At 43.7% G+C, this 27954-nt stretch overlaps 1 protein-coding gene across 1 annotated transcript; it reads left to right on the top strand.

The window, feature by feature from the left end:
* Nucleotides 1-614: 614 nt before the first annotated feature.
* On the top strand, nt 615-27394 carry susd2 (sushi domain containing 2; the record flags this gene model as incomplete). Its single annotated transcript, XM_084442489.1, has 15 exons — nt 615-678; nt 1523-1721; nt 1886-2037; nt 2196-2363; nt 2462-2636; nt 2847-3048; nt 3478-3563; nt 3653-3921; nt 4157-4300; nt 4393-4551; nt 17265-17513; nt 17657-17840; nt 17939-18033; nt 18182-18358; nt 26703-27394. The coding sequence occupies 15 exons, from the start codon at nt 615-617 to the stop codon at nt 27392-27394; spliced, it is 3015 nt and encodes a 1004-aa protein (XP_084298615.1).
* Between the last annotated feature and the right edge of the window lie 560 nt (nt 27395-27954).

Genomic DNA, 27954 nt, shown 5'->3' with positions numbered 1-27954 from the left:
CTGTCCTCTGGCCCGGGGAAGGGGTCTGTGGGAGACTGTGTCCATCTGACTGTCCTCTGGCCTGGGGGAGGGGGGATTCAGAGGTCTGGCCCGGGGGACCGGAGATTCAGAGGTGTCAGCCTGGGTTGTGAAAAACATGCTTTGATGACTGAAACAAGATGGTGTGGATTCCAGGGGGCTGGACAGGAAGGGAAGTGTCAGCAGCAGGAAGGCAAGTAAAAAGGCCTAGGAGACACATTCACAATATACAATGTGATGAGGGAGAGTGAGAGGACATCTGAGATGGAGAAGAAACAGTTAAGCATCACCCACACAGCCTGCAATGATGGGATCATGACTGCATAGTATGGGAATGAATCATTTGATTATTTCTTAATTCAGTACAGTAGATTATATCTATAATTGATTTACACCGATATTTCTCTTTTATTGTTCATAAAATGTTCAGCCTTAGGTAATGATAATAAATAGAGGTGAGTTAGCAGATGTTACTTCAAGGCATATTAATCAAGTACGTAAATCAATACATCTTTAGTATGCATTTTGGTTCAATCAGAAATAAAACCTAAAAAATGGTTTCTGTAGGCACAATACTCTTGTCAACTTACGATGGAATGCATGACCTGACGGTTGTGGATGACGAAATGGTGACATGGCTCCTGGAGGTATATAGTCCGGGTGACCCTTCACCTAGGCTCGGGGTGGTAAAAGGATAGCCCATCAGCCCCGAGTCTGGGGGGGGGGAGTGAAACATCGACACCCACACGAAGAAGAACAAGCAGAACAAGAAGAAGAACAAGAAGAACAAGAAGCAGGATTTCCACGGGCCCACTTCCAAAAATAACAAATACATGGATCTTTGGCCACTTCCTACAAACAAATGTGAATTTCACAAATGTTGCACACATTTCTCTGATTTTTGTACACAGGACAATGTCAGATATACCCGTACACTCCATCTAGTGGTAACGGACTAATGTCTAAATAGGCCATTTAGGGCCATCTGCAGGTACAACTCCTACACTGCAGCCTGGGTGGGGTGTGCAGGGATATAACCTAGGCAGAAGGAGTTTAGTCAGCTGATGACAAGACTGCATGCCTGTGTTATCATAATGACCTTTGCTACCATTTCCCAACAGATGTGTTTGTTAATGTTGAGGTCCAAAATACTTAAGACGTGACAGAGTGTTGAGCATGACTCCTTAACTTTATTCTAAACACTTAGTTGGAAACAGTCTCATTATATGATATAATACAAGATCAAGGACAGACTTTCAACAGTCCAGCCTCAGAATGGGAAGAAGCTCTTACTTGGCTGGAGTCTGCGTCCTTTTGGTTTCAATCATATGCAGGACATTGGGTAAGTAGAATAAAGGTTAGCATGAAATGGTATTGAAAATGTTGCTGTCAAAGGGACATTATAAGGTACCTATTATACTGCACATCTACATCTACATCAGTTTTACTCATCCTTCAGAATTGAATAGTGTGTTTAATGATCTTGTATGTATCCTTTTTACAGGGCAGACATGTGAGGGACACTGTGGTGACAAATTAGGCTCATGCTCCTGTCACACTACATGTGTCTCATTCAAGAACTGCTGTGAGGATTACAGGCAGTACTGTGTGGAGGTCACTCCATATTCCGGAACAATATTTGGTGGAACTGACTTCATTATCCTCAATGCAACTTTTAATCAGATGTCCCAAATCATCTGTAGGTGAGTCTGTTTTACCTCACAACCACACAAGCTCTGGAATCTTATAAAAGTCATGTCAGTTTGCAACAAACTGGCAAACTTCCAATAAGCTTTTTTTGTTTCTTTATGAACAAGTAATTTAATACAAAAACTCAGGAAAGCTGATCGAACTTTCTTAAGAGCAGGTTTAATGGCGAAATCCAGACTGTTGGGTATGTGGACACAAACAACAGAGGGCACTGCATCTCCCCTCTACTGTACGAATTAGGATGGGTTCCCCTGCAAATCTCTACCGACAATGGAACAACGTTCAGCAGACATGGAACCTGGTTGTCAGGTACAGTGGGCACATTTCAGTATAGATGAGTCACCATTATTATTCAGGAAAAAGCAATTCCAATAGCCAAAACAATATAATAACCAACCAATCATCCCAAAACAATACCTCATCTTGAACTGAAACCCACTTATACTCAACTAATGTTTTCATAACAGTCCATTCAGGCAGGTCAGACCCTCGTTTCAAAGTGACCTTGGTCAACTCAACCCAATGGCAGTATTATGGCACCCCCAATGTTGGAGGATCTCTACGTATGAAATGGAACTCCTCCTTGGTCAGAGCAAAGAAGGTCAATGTGGAGCTTTGGGGTTACATGGAGACAGGTATATCCTGCTGAGTCTGCCCAGCGTCCGCTGTCCTCTTAGCAATGTTGTCAGTCATACTGAAGAAACAGTGGTTTCTGTTATATGCCATTCTATAGGAGAGCCCTACTCAGCATCCTGGCAGTCTGAGTGGAAGTACCTGTACTCTCTGGGGAGGGACCAGCCCAACAGTGGCAACTTCAGCTTTGTGCCCAAACCAGCAAATAAGCCCTTCTCAGACTGGGAGCTTGGCTGTGTACGAGTCAGCCCCAGCTCTCACCCAGAAGGCACTTGGTACAGTAGTAGCCAGAGAACAACACGCTCACATGTGAAAAGAAGACAACTTTGTTGTGAACACTCCAGTTCAAAGTTCTACAGACTGACAGCAAACCACATTGGTTAGAGGCAGATTGAGAGTGTCATATAAACAGACTCATAAACTGTGTGTGCGTGTGTGTGTGTGTGCTTGCGTTTGTGTGTGTATGGGTCGTGTGAATGAGCTAGGAATGTCCACGCAGTATGGAGTGAGGACCATGCTCTAGCCTGGCACCTAGACGAGAGGTTCAGGCAGGACTCAGCAGCATGGGCGCTGGATAAATGCTTGGCATGGGACCAGCTGGAGAAACAGCTGCCCAACTTCATCAGCGAGACAATAGACTGCCCGTGCACTCTGGCCCAAGCTAGAGCAGACACCGGAAGGTTTCACGTGAGTAACTTACAGAAACTTGGCCAGGGCCAAATTTTTACCTTCAATAGATATTCAATTAAATTCACACTTCATTCCAGACACACCCCATGGAAGGTCCATAGCACAATACAATACAAAATACAGAATAAAGAAGAGATAGATAGATAGATAGATAGATAGATAGATAGATAGATAGATAGATAGATAGATAGATAGATAGATAGATAGATACAGTAGATAGATACAGTAGATAGATAGGTAGGTCGGTAGGTAGGTAGGTAGGTGGGTAGGTGGGTGGGTGGATGGATGGATGGATGGATGGATGGATGGATGGATGGATGGATGGATAGATAGATAGATAGATAGATAGATAGACAGACAGACACTGTCATTATTAAATCATGTATTCATGTTGACCCATTAGTAATTCTGAACCTTTCCACTTAGACTGATTATGGCTGTGACATGGAGAAGGGGAGTGTGTGTACCTACCACCCTGGAAGTGTTCACTGTGTGAGGGCCATTCAAGCTAGGTGAGTCCCTGACCACTCTCCCCGACCGTTTGTTAATGTCTTTTACGGTCCTGTTTGCAACTGCATGAATCTGTATTTACTATCGACAGCCCCAAATATGCAGCAGGGCAGCAGTGTTGCTATGACAGCACAGGGGCCCAGATCCTAACAGCAGACTCTATAGGAGGTAGTACCCCAGACAGAGGCCATGACTGGGGTTCCCCCCCTTATATGAAGCCCCCCAGGGTCCCTGGGGCATCACACTGGGTCTACGATGTCCTTAGCTTCTACTACTGTTGCCTGTGGTCGGACAATTGTCACTACTACTTCAAACACCGGCCCTCCAGCGACTGCAGGACCTACCAAGCACCAACAGCTGGTGAGAGAAGGGCTCCAATCCGTCATTATTGTGACACTGCAGATTCAGAGAATTAAAATGGTGTACAATACCATCACTGCAATTATGCTTTCAGTGTCCTTTCAATAGACAATTGGCTTCCATTGATGTTACAGCTGCTGGCCTCAACAACTGCCTACTAGATGGGGTTGATGGTACTGTTAAGTTATGCAATGTTCATGTTCCTCACAGTAATATAAATTATTTCTGTCTCTAGGTGTAGTGTTTGGAGACCCACACTTTGTAACCTTTGATGGCATCAGTTACTCTTTTAATGGAAAGGGAGAGTACACCCTGGTCTCTTCAGAGAGCAAGCAGCTCACAGTGCAGGGCAGGACTGAGCCAATAACTCTGAACAATGGTGGGTTTAAGAAATCCTTAGACTCACTCATTCAGGAAAGCAAGCACTTTTCCAATTGCTAATTATTCGATGATTACCATTACATCTGATAGGCACCATGGTGAAAGCAACAAAGCTGTCATCTGTTGCCATGAGAGAGGGGGCCTCTGATATCATTGAGGTGCGTCTTAGCAGTGGACAGGACCAACTGGAGGTGCTGCACAATCAGAAGTCTCTCTCCTTCACCGAGCAGAGCTGGATGGATCTGAAAGGTGAGAATGTGTCAATGATCTGGCAAGCACAGTGAATTTGTTCAATTCGTTCATGGTCTGACATGGCGCCACTCAAGTAGCAGCAAGTTGTAGCAGCTGTTTGTTTTGTTTCTGTATTTGAGTCCTGTATGTGTTTTCGTCCTTTTCTTATCTTATTTTTCGGCATAACCGCTGTATAGCCTACTAGCATATAGAATGGACAACAACAAGATTGTCTACTCACATGAACGATAGTTGCGTATCGTAACCCTAGTTCTATGTGAGAGGAGCCCCACAGGGCAAGCTCCTATTGGCTTGAGAAACTCTAGCCAGCTACATTGACTGAAAACAAAAAACATACACGCACCTGTGCCCAACTAGGTTCGGTGCACCTGACTCCCGTTGGCAGCTGTGCCCAGCACAGACGCCGCCACCGAGACAGACAACATGGACAAATAATAGCAGACAGATAATAGCGGACAAAAGGAGATCGATGTGGCCACGCCCCTCGTAGAGTGTGTCCAAACATTCCCAGGCAGAGGGCTATCTGCAGTCTCCTAACACTTGGAGATGTCCTCATAAATCCATTGGGAGAGGGGCTGTTTGGATAGCGGTGAACCCACCTTCCCCAGTCTGTGGCAAACCAACACCCATATGGGGTAGTCCAGACTGCAGCCGTGTGCTGAACATAACAAGTCAGCGCATGCACAGGACACAAGGATAGAAGGCGCTCAGCTCCAAACCCTGTGCGCTGAATGCGCTCCGGACCACTATTGGAACAAAAGATGGATCCATGCGCAAAACAGCTTTGCTCCCATCACCCGTGATGAGAAAGACTGTCAGTGCTCTCAGATCACTGATCCGCCCAACGTCAAGTGAGGAGCAACGCTGTCATAATAGAAAGCCACTTGAGGGTACCCTGCCCCATTGGTTCAAATGGCGCTCATAGAGCGCATTCAAAACCAAAAGCAGATCCCAAGGCAAACGCCGTAGCTTTGCGTACAGGGCGAAGACGGTGCACGCCGGTCAAAAAAACGCTTGACTAGGGAATTCCCATAGACCGTAGTCTTAGCGAACCCCTCACGACACGCAGAAATAGCGCATGCATACACCTTAATAGTGGATGCTGCTAGACCGTCCTCATGATCTACCAGGTGTTGGAGAAATTCCAAAATCTTCTTGACTGAGCAAGACTTGGGGGCGACATCTCTCTCACCATACCAGCGCGTAAAAGTGGCCCACCTGCCAGAGTAAACTGTAGCAGTGGAAGCCACCCGTGTACTCTGAATAGAATTGATCATTGCTGCGGAAAGTACTCTATGAGACCATCTCTGCTGTTCAAGAGCCAGGCCACCAGCGGCCGCCCCAGTATCAGAGGCACACAAATTGCGCCCTCTGCCTGAGACATCGCATTTGGCTATTGAGGTATGAGCCACGGGTTCACAGTCGTTATCACCTCTGCATACCACCCCACCCAGTGCTGGTTCGGCGCTATCAGAATCACTGATAAACCCTCCGACTGCACTTTCACTACCAGCTAGGGATGGGAATTTCGACTAATTTTAAAACCGAGTAACCTAACCTGATCCTACTCGAGTAACCGATTACTCAAAAAAAAGATTACTCAAAAAAAGATACAGTCCAGACAGAGCGCATTTAACCCCGGCCCCTCGGAGGGGAATACGTTTTTTTCCGCCGTTATTACCGTGGCGGTGCTTTCATGTCTCGTCCATGCCCTTGCAAATAAACATATTTAAAAGCTGATGTGTGGTTGGATGCATTACTTATCAGATTGAATAACCCACAGGTTTTCATGAAGCTATCGGAATCGAAAAACGCAGCCTTTTAATGTGGATGCACTGCCCAGCTCATAGCCTATTAAGCCTATCGTTAGGCTACTCTGAAAACTCTAAGCCTACAATATGCAACCAGACCTCTAATTTACTAATATAAATTAAGTATTAAACCAAGCCTTTACTGACGATGCCGGATAACAAGTGAATTAATTTTTAGCGTTATCTAAAAAGCACCGCGGCACTCACTGCCTATTTCCAATTTATTGGACAATAATGGATGTTTCGGCGTCAAGCCTTCATTAGAGAAATGTCCATGCAAAACTAAATAGATTTATTGAACAACAGGCCTATTCATTCAATATTTCTTTATAGCAGGCTGGAAAACTATACGAGTAGGCTATACGCGCATGGACCTGTGCTGGTACTCGCTGTCTTTTTCAGCACCACCTCATTACCAACATGATTAGCCTACCGCAAAATGATGGGAGTGCTGCTTGGAGCCAGAGTACAAAGTCCACTCACACCACTGCCTACTATGCACAGTATGCAGATAAACAAAATCAGAGACCCGGTACCAGCGTTTAATTGTCAAAACAAAACAAATGAAGTGGCATATACTGTATATAGGCTTAAGTCTATAGTTCTCTCATAGGCTACCTACGCTGTAACAGGTTTGAAAGTCCGAGGCTCGATCCATAAAATGCTTTAACACTATGCAAAACCACGGTGTAGTTTGATCTGAAAATGCTTAACAGTATGGAAAACCGAACCATGGACAGCTAGCATTAGCAAGCCCATGGGCTAATTATTGCTAGTTTTTGTGACCACGTAACTTTGCACCCAAGAACTGTGTCCATGTAAATAAATATAGCTTTTAAAACGTAACCAGTTAGCTGGCTAGACAGTAATCAACTAGTAAGCAGTCATCACTGCCCCTGACAACTGGCTGCATTTATTATTTTTACGATCGGTGCACTTTCAGATATTCCGTTTAATAGCCAGGCAGGGGTTCCCCCGGGATCCCCAGACAGCTGACGAGTCATGCCCTATCTAATATCTGATCATTGGTCCTGAAAGAGCCGCTTAGTGACGTTGGCAGCACCTTTCTGAAAAGTTGAGACGGCAATGTTTTCAAAACGCCGGAGCGCTCGAAAAAATACTCCGTATATACAGCGCTTTTCTCCAGGCAGCCGCCAACGCTCTATCCGCTTTGGTAACAATGGCACAGGCGCTCAGAAATGCGCGCTTTCACGGCCAAACATGCCATATTATATAGCCTTTAGATTAACCGAGTAGTGTTTATTTTCCGACTAGCAGATTGCCTACTCGGGTACTCGAGAAATCGGTTAACCGTGCAAATCCCTACTACCAGCGGTAGGATTTGACCCACTGGTGGGAAAGCATACAGCAGCGCCTTCAGCCAAGGGGCATGTGTGAACGCGTCCACTCCTAGTGGAGGCTGGTCCCACTGACTCAGGGAGAACCAGAGGGGACACTTCACATTCTCTCTCGAAGCGAACAGATCCACCTCGGCCGTTCCAAACTGAGCCCAGAGTTGAGCCACAATCAGAGGATGTAGGCTCCACTCACCTGGTTGTGGCCCGCCCTGGGACATCAAATCTGCCCTGACATTCAGGCAGCCGTCTACGTGCCCCGTCGTCAGAGACAGGAGGTTGACATGAGCCCATCACCACAGCTCCACCGCCAAACAGTGAAGAGCAAGCGACTGGACTCCTCCCTGCCAGTTGATGTGAGCCACTGTAGTCTGGTTGTCCGACTGCACCATCACATTGCACCCCTGTACCAGGTGGGCGAAGTGGCACAACATCAGCGACACTGTCTCTAGCTCTAGTAGGTTGATGTGGCGCCATTCCCCGTCGGCCCACAAATCACCTGTGGCCTGGGCGTCTAGAGACGCGTCCGTGAAAACCATGATGTGAGCTGACAGCCTATTGGAATGCCGTGCCCTATTACACACCGGTCTCTACAATAGCTGAGGTCCGTTTCCATCGGCCTCTGCATCAGCACAAGGCGCGTCTGTCGCACAGGATCTTTTTTATTTTGATAGCGATAGTTGATTGTGTCTTTTAATGTCCTTGTGTGATATATTTTTACTGTTTTTATTGAGCGTTATGGTTAGTGTTAGGCTAACCCATTTGTTCTATGTTGTTCATCTGCTACAAGGGAATTTCCCATTGGCGATTATTAAAGTATTCTTTCTTTATCTATCTATCTATCTATCTATCTATCTATCTATCTATCTATTCATTAATTCCTCTGCTTGTGTGTTTTTCAGTTTGACTTGTGAAGCTACTTCTCAAAATTGAAGTCTGATTCAATCTCCAGTACATTTATGACACATTTGTATTGCCTCATATACCTTGGAGCTGTTCACTTGGATGGCTGTATTTTTCATACGATGTAGTGATAACAGTTTTGCTGTTAGTTCTGCTGATAATGGATCGATGTAGAGATAAAGTTTAAGGGTTGAGTATGCGTGTGTGTGGTTGACTAGTTAACAGCCTGCACAAAGGTCTTGTGAAAAACCTAATAAACTCTAACCACCTAGATCAGGGGTGGCCAACCCGCGGCTCGCGAGCCGCATGCGGCTCTTTGCCCGTCAATGTGCGGCTCCTCCATCCATCCCCCCCAAAAAGTTGGCTTGCGGCTCTTCCATCCTTTCATTAAAAAATAAATTCATTCATTCCATTAGAACGTTTCTCTCTCTCTAGTTTCGCTGTGCATTTCTTCCCGCCCATTTTAGTTTATTGCAGTTTTGTCATAAAATCATGATTCGTTTCGCTAGTGAGGAAGTCGCGTGAGAACCACTTCAAACCAATCATATAGGTAGCAAATCACCCTGGTAACAAAATTATTAGGTGCGTTAACATGGACAGTTTGAATCGGTTTCAAATAGGTTTGGAAGACCAAACCGATTGAAAATATGTCATATAAACACCTCAATCCGACTGAAATGCCCCAACCCGATTGAAATTCCAATCGCTTTCAAGGAGGCAGTTTAAACCTTTTCGAAACCGTTTGGTCCGTCATACTACCTTGAAACGGATTGATGCTGCGTTCTGCGTTCATTTTGCGCATGTTCAAGACTTGACTACCCTACTAACACACGCAGGTTGCGCAAACGTTCTACATACGGCCGCTATAGGTGACGATTCATCTGCGCCACGTGCGGAAATTACGCGGCCATTTACGGAAACGCGAGATCTGCCGATTAGTAGCCGCTACGTTAGAACGACACGTCATTCAGAAGTTGCGGCTGGGTGCACAGAACGCACGTGATCACGTGGGCAGGAACTTCCGTTATAAACTCACTTGGCTGACACTAGATTTACAGGTATTTATATGACTTGGTCTGCACGTCTTTTTCGCACGGTGCAAATATGGCTGCGGCCGCGTGCAAAAAGCGTGGGCAGGAACTTCCGTAATAAACTCACTTGGATGACACTAGATTTACAGGTATTTATATGACTTGGTCTGCACGTCTTTTTCGCACGGTGCAAATATGGTCACTTACTTACTAAACCCTGACCACTGGCTATATTTAGCATTTGCAGTACCACTGGCTATATTTAGCATTTGCAGTACCACTGGCTATATTTAGCATTTACCAGTACAAAAACGAATTAATGCTATATGGGGATATAGCAGCAAGCATTATGATACAAACCAATATAAGACTGAACACCATTAACAGTTTAGAACATTTTATTACACAAAGTACATTACAAATTAAAAGTATACATATTTACAAGGATGAGGTTTACGGTCTGTCACATAACGCATAGCCAGAAAAGCAAAATAAAGTATGTACAAGCTCTGGATAGCAACCCATTATCTGACAATTGCAAAAGTTCTAAAAACAAAAATGAGGCAGACCGGGAACAGACCGTTGTATCCCACAAAAAAAAGGTTAAATTTACAAAAACTATTTACAAAAAAGGCATCCATCCTGGCAGGCTGGAAAGGCAGGTTTAGGGAGACGGGCTGGGGGTCACCCACATCTGAATCGAGGGTCTGGGCAGAAGAGGTCATCCTCATCTGAATACTCCACTGTGGTCAGGGCTGGAGCTGCGGTCAGGGGCTGGGCTGGGGAGGTCAGCTGGGCTGGAGCAGACGCCTAAGGACATAATGAAATGGCTGTAAAAGCAAGTCGCATACGTTCATTGGAAGCGTGCCATGTCACTGGATACGAGAAAATTAACTGCCTGACATCACATACCTTTTTGCATCGAGCAGGGGCATGTTTCAGCATATCCTGCAGCTGGGCAGACACCTCTGTCACAGTGGTGCTTGGCTTACAGGCCATAACTGCACCTTTTAACCAAAAAGGGAATGGTTTCAATGCACATGGCATGAAGCAAAGACAATGTATTATTTTGCGAAAATATGAACAATCCCTTACGTAATATGACATTGTAGAGGGTCATATTCTTCAGAGGCTTCTTCCCCCTCTTCCCATGGACGCTGTAGACACACCACACTCTGTGTATGGCAATGGCTGACAGCACCCGCCGGACCACATCTGGCAGATCTTTGCCGCCAATGGAACTCAGATATCGTGTCTGCAAAACATAAAGACAATCATTTACTTTTACATTTCCTTAACACTTCCCTGCAAAAATAAGGAACAAAGTTCTGCCCTGAAGTTACTCACCATCTTCCTTTGATGATCCTTGTCCTTCAGCTGCTCCTCCAAGACCAGCAGCTCCTCCTCCGTTTTAGCAGGGTGCAGGTCATCCAGTACTGCTCCCCGATAGCTGTCTGCAGACTCGCCGGACAGTCTCTGCTCCAGCCTCATCATTGTCTGTGCCATCTCCGTCAGACTCTGCATGACGCTGGAGAACTGCTGACACATCATCCTCTGGAAGTCTGGATATTAAACACAGATGTGGCTATAAGTAATTGTACGGTCCCATAATGGATATTCAACTCAAAGTATATCCCTACATGCAGCATGAAGTAGTTCACAAAATTCAGCATACCAGCATCTGCAGAGCTTGATGGCAACACTGCTGGAGCTGTTGGTCTCACAGGCGATGGCATCAGAGAACTACCTGAAAACCAGAGGATAAAGGGATGAGCAGGAAACTATGGTGCTGGCGGCGTAGTGATTCTGGCATAAGGGGAAGAATCAACTCGACATGAGACTTGTCAGACCCTGACCTGGTCTGGCCGGGGTGCTAATCGCTGATGCATGCTGCTCGTGCCTGGACGTCTGAAGGGCTGAAGGGCCTGGGCTCACAGCGCCTTGGCTCAAAGGACCCGGGCGATGGACATCTACTGCCGAGTAGTGAGATGTGAGATGAGCGAATTAGTGAACTGAGTACATGAGTCTTCAGAAAGTCCTGAGTTAACTGTAAGTGTTCAAATATGCATAGACATTTCACCAACACAAACATGCATGGATACCTGCATTGATAACTGGCAGAGCAGGCCTTCCGGCTCTGGCACCTGGCATAGCTGGTCTGGTCTGAGTTCTGCCGACCGGCTGCCTGGGCACTGGAACATATAGTAGAGGTAAATTAGCTCAGATTAGTCAACCTAAGTAGTACTCTTTTGGGACTGTTGAATGCACTTTATTATATTACCTTCGTCACTGGAGTCATAGCGCGTGTTGTGCTGTCTCTTCCTTGTGTCTTGGGAGTTAATCCATTGATGACTGCTGCTCAAACACCTTCGCCAAGGCACTGGCTACTTCATAATGCTCTGTGTGTTCCTCAGCAGAGACAGAGTTTGTCATGGCTCCTCTTGATGTGCTTGTGGAGGTAGATCTGGGAGGTATAGGAGAATGGGCACTCAGAGCAGGAGAACACCCAAGTCTTGCACAACTCTAACATCACAGCTAGGAGAGCGAATGAGAGAGACCATTAAAAAGGATTATCTCACCTGTAGTACAAGTTCAAATATAGAGTGATTATACGTCATTGTAAATGAGAGCTTACTCTCAATTGATTCACGAGGTTAAATAAAGATTGAATGAATATGTAGCTAGTGGGGGGTTTCAACCACACAACTGTGGAGAGAGAATGAGACACTTGGTTCCCTCCTCTACTGGTGTTCATGGCCATGGCCACACACCTGGAATACTCCAACCCTGATTTAAAGGCATAAAAGTGGGGAACACATTCTTGAGACGGTTCCTAAAACTGGAGGGAAAAAAAACGGGAAAATGATCTTCCCTCTCCTCATCACTCACTTCTGCATGGGGCTGAGCTCTACCCTGTCAGCAGTGGCAATACATGGGATAGCGGCTCAGCACACAGGAGAACTGCACAGAGAGGAAGGAGGAGAGAGAAAACCAACAACAAAAAAGGCAAGAAGGGTTAATAACTGAGCGAATCTCGCAAGTTTGCACTACAGGGAAGCAATTGCTCAATTTCCCTGATATTGTGGCGTCACTGGCGTCAGTGATGCGTCTTATGAATCTCACATGTCTACCGCTAACATTAACTCAATATCAATATTCCCATTTGTTTATCCCGTCTATGGAAACGTATGTGCATTTGTACGTGTGCCTGCCTATATTGATGATCAGGTGTTTCTCCACCTAAGGGCTGTCCAGACAGAACCATCAGAGACCATTGGGCTGAGCTGAGGAGAGAGCGACATGTTAGAGTGTATGTGTGCATATGTATATGGTGCTCTTCTGTTAATACTCATGAGGGCATTCAACTGAACAAGACTCACAGAGCCTGTGGTGCTGTCCCAGGACTGCCCCTGGCCACGCCTGTCCCGGTCTTAGCGCCTCTTCCTGACCCGCTCACCTGCTTCTTGCTCAGTTCAAACAAGAACTGGGAGGTTGGCAACTGAGAGCATGGGAGGGGAGAGAGGGAGAGAGAGAGAGAGTGGGTGGGTGACCCTCTCGTTGGCTGACATGCACACTCCACAGGACCACGTGATTTCTGACACGTTTAGAGGAACAGGGCAACATGTCTACCACCCTTCACACTCAGTAATTAAATAGATTTTGCAAGACACTATATTAGTAGTCCACATCATGAGTACCTATTATGTAAAATTTGGATTTGTTTTTGAGTGAAAATGTAGTACACAATTATTTACCCGTTTGACAGCATGAGCAACCATTTCAACAGTTAAGAGTAACATGAAATCACATCCCAAAACCACCAAGATGGCTGCTGGAACCAAAAAAGCCAAGATGGCTGCTATAACAAATCCTGCTAGCTAGCCTAGCTCCGTTGTTGGGGCTTCTAGTATTCTGTTAACGTTAACTTCGGAAAAATGAATGCCTAAAAACAAACACATACTAACGGTGTCGTGGGTTAATGCAAAATCAATGAGTAAGCTAATTATCGCATTTTATTCCAAGCGATGAAACAGTACGAACGTGCAGGAGCTCGCGCGAGCCTGCTAGACTTGAGAAGACTCCACCATTGCCCGTAATTAGGAAACAATGGCCCACGACAACACTTCATAAAAGTTATAGTGTACACAACTGAAATATTCTCACGTTGCCAAGCCAACATTATAATTTAAGCTACAATTACACAAAAGCGAAAGTTATAACAATAATTGCGACAGAGTAATTTTACGTAGGCTACTTAGCTAGCCATGATGTACAGAAAAAGGCTAATCACATTAGCTGGCTAGCTAGTTAGCTAACATTGGAAAGAGAGCATCTCCATATATTTAATCATTACAAAAGGGTAGCTTGCACATAACGTTGGTGTTTTATCTGGGACGATACCAAAATACATAGCTAGCTATGTATACATTGAAATTGAGATACTTACAGGATCTGTGTTGTCGCGGGGACAAAGACAGCGTGTTGGTCTTTCTCAATCGTTTCTGTTTCGAACGGAAGTATAACCCGTCGTCGTTTTCTTCTTCTTCGCTGGGTTTAGTGGCGGATCGCAAACAACTTTAATGTGCATACAGCCACCTACTGTACCAGAGTGTGTAACTTGTTTGTCTAGTTCTTCAATTGTGTCACCTAAGAAAGTAGCCCAATGCCTTGCATTCTTTGTTTTACGTTCACTGCTCAGCGTTCATTGCTCACATTTAGGTTGCAAAATTAGGACTTTATTCATAGGCATATTTTTTATCATTATTTTTATCAGGCCTAGACTGCAAATCTTTAGTGTTTATATTAACTGTAAATGAGAAATTACACACAAAACAGACATGCAGGATTTCTCCTCATTATTACAATTCTGTAACTGTATGACTTCAAAATTTATTTTAAAACCTAAGTAATTTACAAATGTTCTGACCCACTGTAACACATTTCCAATAAAGTCAGATTGGGACTGTGATGTAACCACATTGTCACGTTATTTAATTACATCGTAGTTATGGATTTAAGCAGCAGTGGCGGCTACGTTCCCTTACAGTGTCCTTGAGGACGGCTATTTTGGTTATTTTGCGACTGAAAAGGCAAGTGGCAGCTAGGTGTCAGCTAGGTCCGCTGCTGGTACCGTCGCAAAGTTACCACAATACCACCAATGTGTCCCGTCAGTTTTACGTACTGTGTTAGTAGGGTAATCAAGGCATGCTCGACAGTTCCGTAGTCAGCTGTTTGTAACCATCGTAACGCAATCAGTCACGGCTGCGTGCGCGTTCGAAACATTAAATGTTTGTTTCGTTGTCGCATGTAAACATCCAACCAGTTTACTTTGTATCCCATGTATATGCTCAAGCTGAAATCAGCTTGAAATCAACCAGATTGAAAAATATTTGTCATGTAAATGCACCTATTGTAAACAAAATAATTTGCTTTGCGTGAGTCATTCTCTTTTACGACAAAAGCTAACATAGCCTAGGCTACTGTACACAACCAAAGAATGGCTGGAAAGAAATGGGCAGCTAAAAGAAAATATGAAGACGAACACAGGACATTTTTTACCCGAGTGGGGAGAGTAATTTTATCTTCATAGAACGTAATGGTAAGCCATTCTGTCTGATATGCCAGACATCATTGGGACATTTCAAAGCCTCAAATCTGGAGCCCAGTCCAGCCCAACCCAGCCCAGTCCAGTCCAGTCCAGCCTAACCCAGCCCAGCCCAGTCCAGTCCAGCCCAGCCTAACCCAGCCCAGTTCAGCCTAACCCAGCCCAGCCCAGCCTAACCCAGTCCAGCCCAGCCTAACCCAGCCCAGTCCAGCCTAACCCAGCCCAGTCCAAAATATATTATGTCAGAAAATATCTTGTTGTATGTATTAATTTTAAATAAATTAACTTTAAATGTATATTTAATGGACAATAATGTTTTTCTTCTTATTTTAGACTGGGGTGCCTTGGGATTTTAAGTACTTATGAAGGGTGCGGTGACTGAAAAAAAGTTTGAGAAACGCTGGTATATATGGTGTGGCTCTGGGTGGTACCACAGTAATTTTTGTGGCTCTTAGTCTCTGACTGGTTGGCCACCCCTGACCTAGATGATATACAAGCATTTGAAAGGATTGACAACCATAATAATCAGTCCTGCAGACGGAGATGCAAAAAGGGTGATGTAGTTCCAGTGGCGATTTTACATTAGGGGCAGGTGGGGCAGTGCCCCACCAGGTGGCGCTGTTGTGCAAGATGCATCTTAGCCTACAACTGTGTTTCGGAAAAATCTATTTTATAATTAATACAAAATAGTGATTCAGTGGTGAAAATGAAAATAGCATGTATAAATATAATAAACCTGACTGACACTATGTATAGTGCTGTTTTGCAGTAATTCCCTTTGTATGAGTGTGTCACAGACTGCTCTGACTCGGCAGAGGGGCACCGAAGCGTTCTCCCCTACTGTTGCTATAGCGACAATGTGAGCGTGGTCGGGAGTAATGTGAAAAAATATCACGCAGATTTAATTGGGTGAGGGGCAGAAAAGTCTCTTCCCCTACGAAATCTACCTGGCAACAGGTTTAGCCAGGGAATAATAAAACAACGTTGATCAAAGTTGAACTATTGGGTCATTGTCGATGTCGATCTACATTAGCCAATGCTGCTATCTAAGGTTTTGTAGAAATTAAAAGTGTTTTCAGGTGCAACAATGAATAGTGTAGATTATTTGTTGAATGTGCGGTTTAGTACATTGAAACTTGAAGAGAAACTGGAAATAAAACGTTTAGGGCCACACGACCAGAAGAATTGGTGCTGCTTCAGGCTGGAGATAAGGTAACCCGTACCTTCAAAAAGGAATGGTTTGAGAAAAAGAAGTGGCTAACTGCTAGCACCTCGAAAAGTGCGCTGTTCTGTTTCCCTTTTATTCTTTTTGGTGGAGACTCTGTTTGGGGATCGTCTGGATTCAAAGACATTAAACATCTGTCAGAAAGAACATCTGAACTGTGCCACGAAGCTGGGTTTACTGGGGCAGCTCAACGTCCAGGCACAACTAGATGATGCGTTTCGCCATTCCATCGCGGAGCACAACAAACAGACCGAGGAGAATCGGTATGTTCTGGGGAGGCTGATCACTTGTATTAAACTCTGTGGGAAGTGCGAAATGGGTTTGCCTGGTCACGACGAGTCAGCGAACTCACTGAACCCAGGCATTTTTCGGTGCATTTTTGAGACGATGTGTGAGGGGGACTAATGTGGACAGTGCGCCTTCACTGTAGTAGACTATTTGGCTGTGATATAAGTGGAGTACTAATAGGTTATGCGTAGTGCCCAGGTCTGATGGGTGCACACTTGTCACTTGTTGCTTTCAGAACCCTAGACCGGGCATGTGCTCTCTTATGGGTCTAATTACGTAACTCTGCGTGTGTTAATGTGTCGTTAACTTTGTGTGTTGTAGCCTCTGCTCTGATGTAGGCTACCTACCGTAGACTAATTGGCTACCTTTAGTTCTTGTGATGGTGACATAATATAAAACTGCCCCTCCAGAAATGCCATGCTAAAATCGCCACTGTGTAGTTCTATTGAACTCTTCTACTGAACATTGAACGTGTCTATTGAACCCTTCCAGGTGTTTTCGTGTTTTCGCCTATCCCGGAAAATGTGTCAGTTATGTTTCCCACCGGAGCGGGGGTTGAAGTGCGACTGAGAGAGAGAACCATCACAACCACCGTGCTTCTGCCAGAAGAGTTTATGAACTCCACTGTCGGCCTTTTGGGAAAGATAAATGATGACCCTAAAGATGACCTCGTTGACAGTGATGGTCAACTGGTGTCAAATCAAAACAATGCGGAGGAGGTCTTTCAATTTGGGGGGAGTTGTGAGTAAAACGTTTGGCAAATTATATATGCTGAATAGCATGTTCCAAGCTTCTGCTTCAACCTATTGTAAGTCTACTTTAGACCTTCCTGATTCTTTATAATTCTGTTCCTTTTATTCTGTATTTTTTTCTTTGTATTCTAGGGGCAATATTGAACACGTCTTCCCTGTTCACATATGACTCAGAACACTTGTTGAATACATATTTACATGCTGCCAAACACGACCTCAGTTTCATTCCAGCATTTTCTGCCCCTGAGGATCCCGATGATCCACTGGTCAGTCAGGCCTCTGAACTGTGCTCTGGAGAGGGCTCTCTGTACTGCAGGTACCATCAGCACTGGAAACACTGTTCTTTGCAGCTCAAGTTATTTTTATTTTGCATAAGTAATTTCAGTCATATCAATGCTTTGATCTGTGCTGCAGGTATGATACTCTGATGACTCAAAGTCTGGGAATGGGCAATGCCAGCAGGGTATCATTTCAGAGCCACATGTCTATAGTGGAGGACCTTAAACCAGGTAGGTGACCTGATGACTCCTAAATAACAACCATGTGGTTCTCACAACTCTCACATTCAGTATCAGTCACACTCAGGCTTATTGTACCATGTTAGTGCTTTGGGTTTTTGGTGATACAGTACAATGAAACCCATCTCATCATCTTAAGTGGTGTCTTGCGGCTGGCTTGGTCCGCCCAACAATGGAAAGAAGGAGGGGACCAGATATCTGCAGGGATCTGTGGTGAAGCTGTCCTGTAACCACGGTTACCTCCTGGATGGCTCAGGGGAGCGGACCTGCCTGGGGAGCGGCCAGTGGTCCGGTGAAACCACTTACTGTGTGTCTGGTAAAGGATACGTCGTTTTACCAAACGTAGCACTCTTTACTTGAATCTAATGGTTGAATCTGTCTTCATGGCAAAAAATTATTATCTTCCATGAATCAAAAAGTTTTAGGGTCTTGGTTTCCCCTGTGTCTCAGTCTATGGAGGTCTCTGAGGTCTTCTGATATCCATTGCACTTCTGTGCTATTTCCTACATTTGCTTTGTCTCCCAAAATAAAATAATAAAAATATATCCTTTGACTGCTGATCAAAGAACATGATCTATGATTTACATTATTTCCTTTCATGCTAAGACAAACAAATAAAGGACAGCTGGCAGTGAGACAATTATTGTGACAAACTGACTGCTTCTTTATTCAAACAATGAAAAGAAAAAGGGGTTTGAATAACAGCCAATCACATCAATCAGAGCTGTCTTCCTCCCAAGATTCACTATGGTTACAATACATGAATGGTCTTTGTTGGATTACAGATAATGTCACAGGAAGTGTTGTTGGTACAGTCATTGGAGCTCTAACATTAATCACAATGACAGCAGCGATCATACTCCACAACAGGAAAAACAAAAGGTAAGTATCATTTTTTGTGAATGATATGTTTTGCAGATTGAGATTGCAAGCTCTTCATTGGGAGTCAAGTCAAATCCATCCATTATGACCATAACTCCATAACATGATCGAGAATAAGAGCATGAAGGTCTTACAGCTAGTTAAAGGTATGCTCTCTCCCTCTTGTCTTGTCTGTTCTCTCCCATCTAGAAAGGCAGCCACGGATGAAATCGCCCATTTCTGAACGTCATTCTGATGGATCAAGACAACACTTTTTGCAGCAGCAAATCAAATCAAACTTTATTTGTATAGCACATTTCATACACAGAGACAACACAATGAGCTTTACAGAGAGCAGTGGGGGGGGGATACATAGATCATACCCCTACATTTTCCAGAGGGAAGCATAAAAAAACTTCACCCAGGGGTTGAAAAAAGTGAATTGTAAAAATTCTTCCCTGACCTCTCTCAACGAGACAAGCAGAAGCATCTCACTACTGTAACAAGGGCCAGTCAACAATCCGAAACACTCTTTTTAACTACTTATGCCATCTGAGTATGTCTTGAATGGTGAACGATTGAACTTTCTTGCTCCACCAAACAGTAATCCTTGAGATAAGCCAATTGGTGCCTTTATGAATGCAGCTATTTTTCAAACTGTACAGTAATGTAAAGATGTGAATGTGCAGTAAACTCACAATGATATCAGTAATTAAACATTTGATTTCCACTCTGCAATGCTCAAGAATACCATATCATTTCACAGTCCGCTCATAGTGTGAAAAAATTGTGTTTTAAAGCTCAGCGACAGGTGTGGCCATGGGCCAACTTGGAATCCCTTAAACTTTGGAGTGGATCCAAATCACAGGGCGGGTTCATGAGACGCCCAAATACGACCATTCACCTCCATTCATTTTTTTGGATTTAGGCTCAGGAGCGAAATCTCGACACGGAAGGGTCAAAGAGACAGAATCTGAGCTGTAAAGCATAAATATCGCATAAATTCTGTCAAATTAAAAAGGCTGTCACCTGAGGAAAGTAAGACTGTGAGGTCATTATGAGTCACGTGACCAAGTTTATCCAACTATTGCCGCCAAACTCAAGTGCATTGGGCCACCCCTAATATCGGCAAATGAGAGTGGGAGGGGCAGGATCTTCTTCTTCATATGGGTTGGTTGTTATTGTCCTCTCCCCACCAGGCTCGGGGTCGAGGGGCTATCCTTTTACCACGGCGAGCCTGGGTGAGGGGTCACCCAGGCTATATATCCGGGCACACCTCCAGGAGCCATGTCACCGTTTCGTCATCCAAAACCACCAGGCCATGCAGGGACGTGCAGAGGATGTTAGAGGGGCATGGGCCCAAAGGAGGAAAAGGTCACCTTAGATGTATGTGTGCATAGCACGCACAGACATTTTTTTTACTCTATGTACCAGAATATGTAGTGTAAATTAATAAACAAAATAGGCAACTAGCCATAAATACAGTAGCTAGCTAACAACCTACAGTAGCTGCTTATCCTATTTAGCTGTGAGTGATATATGATGTTTTTGTTTTGATTTTGTTTTTCATCTTTGTGCCAACACATTAGTGCCAATTCACATAATATCACAATACTGAGTCTTGGAAGACATCATGCAATTTAGCCTCAGCATCTATCCCCAGGCACCAGAATGATTAATTTACTTACTACATTATTATATTATTAGAAGTAATTGTATAATGCATTATTATTTTTTATTGTTTTATTGGCCTACTGTTGTTGTTCATAATCTTATGCTACCTGGCTGCAAGTGAGCATTTCATTGCTCTGTGTAACTGTGTAGCCTACAGTTAGCATTAGGGGGCTAGGGTTACAGGGGCTGTAGGCTGTCACTGATGAAAATCTATGTCACGAGCGTTACCCTACAATCCAGTAGAATGAATGGTTAGTGCCTGTATGCCTACCAGAAAAGCCCAGTCAACATGTTTTATCTTAGTTAATTGCCATGATAGAGAACGGTTATTTTCTAGGACACATAAAAAGCTAAACACCCTTTTTCAGTGTTTTTGCATATATATTTGTGTCTCTGATGGCCCTACTAATACACAAACGATCAGGTAAGACAACCCATTCATTTTGTTGTGGTTGGCGAAATGCAGAAAACCCAGCTCCCAGTGGGCGACTCAATTCAATCTATGCTTCTGACGTCAGAAGCTTAGACTCATTACAATAATCCCGCCCTCGTTTGAATATCTCCGCCTACCTGCCTCACCTGGCTATAAAGGTTCGCAGTGTTGCTGGCCTCGCATGCTAGCATAATGTCTGCATACCTTAAATGCTCTGTTCTTGGGTGTAATAACCAGCATAAATTGCTACATCTTCTCCCAACCTCAGTGGACAGATGAGCTGAGTGGATTATGTTTATTTTTGATGGCAACGTACCCGCTCAAGTTCCTAAAAGGCTTGTAGTATATTTTTATACTGTATTATACTGTATTACATCAATACATTTGCATTACTCTCATGTAGTAATCATTTTATTAAGAATTATTAATAAACTTAACTTTAGGTTAAACTGTGTTAACTTAAGTAGTTACAAGTGGGTAACATGTGGGTTACAACAGATGTCCTGTCCTGAGTAAACATTCCTTTGTCCCTGAGTCAATAAATATAACACCTCTGAAGTCAGTTAGCCTACAGTTGTAACGTGATCCTAGGAGGACACAGGAAGAACCCAAAATAGCCCCATGTCCGAGGGGGGCAGAGCTCAGTGACCTGTTGACCAATTACAAGACTAGTTTTTTAGGGATATGAATAAATCTTTCATCCTTCTCACCTCTGTTGTCCAATGTCGCCCACTAGTGGTTGTTATAAGTATATCGCAGGTATAATATTTTAGGTTGTCTAGTGCTGTCATCTAGTGTTTACTATCATACATGACAGTCTTTTGATTTTTAGAATAATGGGTTGTGATAGCAAATATATTTTTAATTATCATTGCTTTGTGATTAATTGTTCTTTCCCCTTTGAGTAAATATGTTTGCAGTTATATCAATATAATGTCACCAATTCCAGACCATCCATCCATTCATCAAAAAGTAAGCCTGAATTGCTGATTAATGCTCATTAATTAAACTAGACTGATCACCTGATTTAATTATTTGGAGTGGTTGATATGCATTTGAGGCTTGGTGTTTTATGATAAGGTGATTGATTGGTTTGGTTACTTGATTTGATATTAAGGATAAATGGTTAGTTCATTAATTGATTAATTATTCAATATGTTATTGATTACTTGATTAATTATTTATAGTTATTCAACTTTTTATTATTATAAGTATTATATATATAATAATTCTACTTGATACTGGATATAAGTGGTTTTGAGGGTGTTTAATTGTTAAATGGATGTAGATGGTTTGGTGTTGAGCTTTGGTTCTTGAGTGATTGGTGCTCTGTTTGATATGTGGTTTAAAGGTGTCTTGGTTTTTGATAGAATACACATTGGTTTAAGGGTTTGCTTTAGTAGATTGATATATACCTACATACATATATTACGCTTTGCATATTGTGTGTGTGTGGAGTGAAAGGATTGTGAGTGGACGGACAATAGGACTCGACTTGCGGATAGGCAAAGTGGTGTGGACATTTCGATGTCTTGTAGTTGAATAAAAATGAAAGTATTTGCCAAAGCCTGGGTTCGCTCAAAAATATGTTCAGTCAGGTTTATTAAGAAAACAATACGATTGCAAACGGACCTCAAAGTAAAAACACAGAGTGATTCTATCAGGAGAAGTGAATCAGATCGCCAATTCTTCTCCTTATATCTTGCTCAGGCCAACGAGGTAGTACAGGCGTCATTTGATTGGCCACACAGTGGGCGGGGGATGAAACTCACTTTGAATATCACTTTGAATATAGACAAAGAAAACAAAAGGTCTGAGCCAGGGCGGAAGGACATAAGGTGTGGCCCTTCTGACTTAAACAAAGAGAGGAGGAAGAGCGAGGTAGAGGAGGTGTTTACATTTACAAAAGGGAGAGTTGAGGTGTTTACAATTACAAAAGGGAGAGTTGAGGTGTTTACAATAGATTGAAACTAGAGGTTGCAGGGGACTTGATGATTGAAAGAAAAGATATGAATCTGAATAGTCTTGAGACTGTGTGTTAAATTCCATGACAACTCCCTCATCTGTGGCTGAAACAGCCACATAAAATATATACATCAGATATAAAATAAGCATAATCAAAAAAAATAATAAAAAATAATAAAAAAATCAATTATAAACACAAATTCAAAAACTCTATGCTATACATGTGGAAAGGAAGTAATCTCTCCACTAGGTGGAGCAAGAACAAAAATGCAAATTACGCTTTAAAACTCCTTGTTTCAGAAATTTGACAGGAAACAAGGTAAACAAAAACATGTATAGTCTAAGAGTGGACAACCATTCACCAAAAACCCTTGATTTAAATTTTGAACAAGGCAAAAAGATAAATGGTTACCAGTGTAAGAAGGGCAAAAACCTCTTGGTCAATTTAGAGGAAAAAAAAAACCCAAAGAAGTAAAACTTCAAAATCATCTATCAGTAAGTCTTGTAGATAGATATTATGCATTTCATCGAGATAATTTTCAAAGGGGTCATCTACTTCTCCGCTCGGTACTGAAGTCTGGACCATTAGTGCTTGAGCTGGAATATCCACTAAACACTTTGTAGCACATTTGATAATCACTGAAATGATAATGAACCCAAAAATAATACACACAAGAACAATAATAATAGTCCTAAAAATATTACCAAAACCTGAAAATGCATTATCAACCTGTCCCCAAATATCCCAGGTATGTAATTTGTTTAAGGTCTCAAGTCCTCTTTTGTTTGCTTCATGAAATTCAGCTAGTGTGACGTTTGGGTCAGAAATGTACGAACAGCATTCACTCCCTACGATTGCACATGTACCTCCTTGAGAGGCTAGGATTGTATCTAATGCGAACCTATTCTGGAGAACGACTTTCTTTATTTCATTTACCTCTTGGCCAAGGGCAGAAATAACTCTATCAGATGCATTTATGTGTTCTTGTAGGACATACGATAAAATTTGTATTTCAGCATTATTCTGAAGAAAACCATAACTAGGAATCATTATTCCTAGTGCCGCATTGAAAATTGCGAGATTCCTACGATGTCTAATAGTAGTTTGTTTGTGGAGTACTTTCATCTCTTCCTGAGTAACTTTCCTGATCATAGGAATTAAATGAGCTAAATAACAACGTCCCATACTATCTTCAGGTAGTTTAGAGTATGCAGTGTTTCCACAGACTAGGAAAATGCCTTCAGGGAGTTCTATTTCCTTGCCTCGATACAGATACTCAAAAACTGGGTCTATACAAGAGCTGGTTCCTAAATCAGTAATGGCTGAGTCTAAGTTCTTCCTAAAAACGTCAATACAACCTGTTACCTTCTGGAGAGGGACGATTTTGAATTGATCAGTGTTTGTTTGAACCCTAAGATTAGTTTGGTTGAATAGTTTTCTCTGAGACTGGACAAAACAATCAATAATCTGACATTTTAATCCGGAAAATACAATTGAATTTCTCCATTCTACAGTTGTGGATAAGCCAGTACACACTAACTGTGCAGTTAAAGGAACTGTATATATCTGTGTGAAGACAGCTTGAATATTATAAATTAACTGGGGTCCAGGTACTCTGGAAAAATGTATAACTCTAGCTAGTTCTAGTCGAGTAAATTCTCTTGGTTTCTGGTGTTGATTGACCTGCATAGTTAACTCTGTTAAAATGCTATTCTCTATACCGTTGTAGGAATTAATTAATCTATCTACTCCTGCATGAAATTGACAAGATGAGACTTGTTCCCTAGTGGAGAATGTATGGGTTGCTAACCCTTGCCAGTCATATTGTAACCACTCAGCCTTTGTTAAGGGAATAGGATATAGGATAGGTGATGTTGTACTAGAGGGGACCTGTTGACAAATCCAACAATCATCATAATTCATTTTTGATGCAAATTCCCGTACCATACTTATAGCAGTGTTAGGATGGGTCTTCCGATCTGAGTTGGATGACCTGGTTAAATACTGGTTACAATTAACTACCATAGTAGAGGGATAATCTGGGACAGGTTTGCAAATATCAGCACCATAGTTTCTGCTTCGAGCTACATTAATCACATCTCTGCTTAAAACACACCAATATGGCATTCTCCAATCAGCATTGGTCAGAGTCACCAGGGTAGATCCAAGGAACTTCTCATCGTCTTGGATTTTGACATCTGTAGAGTGTAACAGAGTCCAGTCATTCTTGTTCACAGTGTATATCCAACAGTCATTTAGGTGACACTTCTCTTTTGGGCAATAGAATGTCACTGGGGAATGCAAGGCGTCTTCTCTTCTGGATCGCAACTTCAATGTCGCGTTGTTTGAATCAGTTATGTTCAATGTTAGTTGCAGTGTGTGCAGGTGTGTGTGCGTGTGTGGTGCATCTTGTGAGGTCATGGCTGTGGAGTTTCTCCATGTTGCCATTATAACGACCATGAGAAGGAGGTGACCAGCAAGGTCATTTTTCCTCCGATTCCTCGTCAGAGGAGAGGACAGTGTGATGGCCCATGGTTTTGGCCTCTGAGCCCTCTGGTTCAGCTGCATCCTTGATCTCCTGGTGTTGGCGATCCCCTGGTGGACCGTCGTCTGCTGCTTTGACCCGTCGGCAATGGCTTGCATGGATCCACGAAGTCCTCTCAGCTACTTTGACCGCTGTCTGCGTGGTGAGTAGCACCTGGTACGGCCCGAGCCACCTCGGCGAGTTCCAGCTCTTTCGTCTGTGGTCGCGGACCAGGACCCAATCCCCTGGAGAGATGTGATGCAGGAACCCCTCCTTAGCCTCAGGAATGGCGGTCCTCACTTTGGTGTGGATCTCCAACCCAGTCAGTAGCTTCCATTGCCGTCTGCAGCCACATGCCTGTCTCCTCCTTGGTAACAAACTCAGAGACACCCAGTGAAATGTGTGGGACACCTTGTTTTTCATCATACAGCTGTTTCTGTGTCTCTGTCAGACACACAGAGAGAGCTGCATGGTCAGGATCTACATACAGCATAGCACATTCAAGAACCTCACTACTTTGTGGTTGTAACCAGACTTTCTCAAAATCATGATCTTGTTGTAGTGGGGATACATTTGCAGTGCAGTGTAATGAAGTATGTGGTGTGAGAGGGGTGTCATATGAATAACAGGAGTTAATTTTTGAGAACAGCTTAGAACGTTGGAGTGACATCTGATCATTATTTTCAATGTTCCAGGAATATGTCCAACTTGTCATATGTTCTATAAACATGAGGTCGCGCAGTGGTGTTACCTGTTTAGGCCGGATAATGGTGACCCCATTTGAGTCACAGCACATCTGAAAACCTAGTTTGCACAGCAGATCTCTCCCCATTAGGTTAACAGGACAACAATGAGAGTAGATAAATTGGTGTTGGAATTCAGCATCATCCAACACAACAGGAAGTGACGTAGTCATTCTCTCAGATTTTTCAATACCTGCTGCACCAATGGTTTTTGCAACTTCATTTGTTAGTTTAGGAACAACATTAATTTTTGAGGAGCTTAGGACTGATGAGTGTGCGCCGGTGTCAGCTAAAAACATGAGTTGCTCTCCATTAACTTCTAAAGTTACTACTGGGCCTGTGGACTCAGCACAGGTGCTGACTGGGACCAATGGCTACCCTACCTGCTCTTCACCTACTGAGAGGTCCCACAAGCGTCCACAGGCTTCTCGCCATTTGAATTGTTGTATGGTCGCGAAGTGAGGGGGCCACTGGACCTCCTGAAGGACCACTGGGAGAGCCCCAAGCCAGAAGGGGAGAATGTGGTGGCCTATGTGGTCAAGATGAGGGAGAGGCTGGAGCGGATGACGGCATTAACACAGGTGAACATGGAGATGGCGCAGCAACGCCAAAAGACGTGGTATGACCAGAAGGCCAGGGAGCGAGTCTTCAGTCCAGGCCAGCAGGTACTCTTACTGCTCCCCACCAGTGACAGTAAGTTGCTGACCAGATGGCATGGACCTTACAAAGTCACCAGACGAACGAGTAAGGTGACCTACGAACTGTTTATGCCAGAACGCAAGAGGAAGCATCAGACCTTTCATGTTAACCTGTTGAAAGAATTCCATGTCCGTCCAGAGACTCTGCAGCAGCAGCTTTTTATACGTGCAGTTCAGGATGAGGATGTGAATGAAAAGTTTTTTCCCACCAGTGAAGCAGGGCCCAGCCCGGTGGATTTGTCTCACCTGTCACAGACTCAGCAGAAGGATGTCAGGCCCCTCCTGGACCCAGAGCTTTTCAGGGAGACACCAGGTTTCACTTCCCTTGTGCAGCACAAGATTCGCCTGAAGGAGAATGCTCCAGCTCAGCAGAGGAGCTACAGAATTCCTGAGCGGTTGGTCCCTGAGCTGAAAAAGGAGATGAAGTTGATGCTGGAGATGGGGGATCATTGAGGTCTCCAAGAGTGAGTGGTGCAGTCCTGTAGTGCTTGTACCCAAGAAGGATGACTCACTGAGATTTTGCATTGACTTTAGGTATCTGAACTCTGTGTCTGCCTTTGACCCTTACCCGATGCCCCGAATTGATGACATGGTGGAGAGGGTTGGCAGAGCGAACTACATTACCACACTAGACTTGAGCAAAGGCTATTGGCAGTTGGCCATGGCACCAGAGGCAAAGGGGCTAACTGCATTCAAGACTCCGTTTGGTATGTACCAGTTTCGGCTGATGCCATTTGGGCTCCACGGGGCGCCTGCAACATTTCAGAGATTGATGGACTGTGTTAAGGGATGTCTCTGAGTTCTGTGCAGCATACCTGGACGATGTGGTGATCTTCAGCCAGTCCTGGGAAGAGCATGTGTCCCATCTCCAGGCAGTCCAGAATTGCATTCGAGCAGCTGGGCTGACCATCAACCCTCAGAAGTGTGCGATCGCCCAGAGGGAAGTTCAGTACCTGGGGTTTGTCATTGGCTTTGGTAAGATCAAACCACAGCTGGGGAAGGTGGAAGCCATC

The sequence above is a fragment of the Borostomias antarcticus genome (assembly GCF_949987555.1).
Source record: "Borostomias antarcticus genome assembly, chromosome: 8".
Lineage (NCBI taxonomy): Eukaryota > Metazoa > Chordata > Actinopteri > Stomiiformes > Stomiidae > Borostomias > Borostomias antarcticus.
The sequence above is the reverse complement of the archived record's forward strand: the minus strand, read 5'-3'. Positions and strand labels throughout refer to the sequence as shown.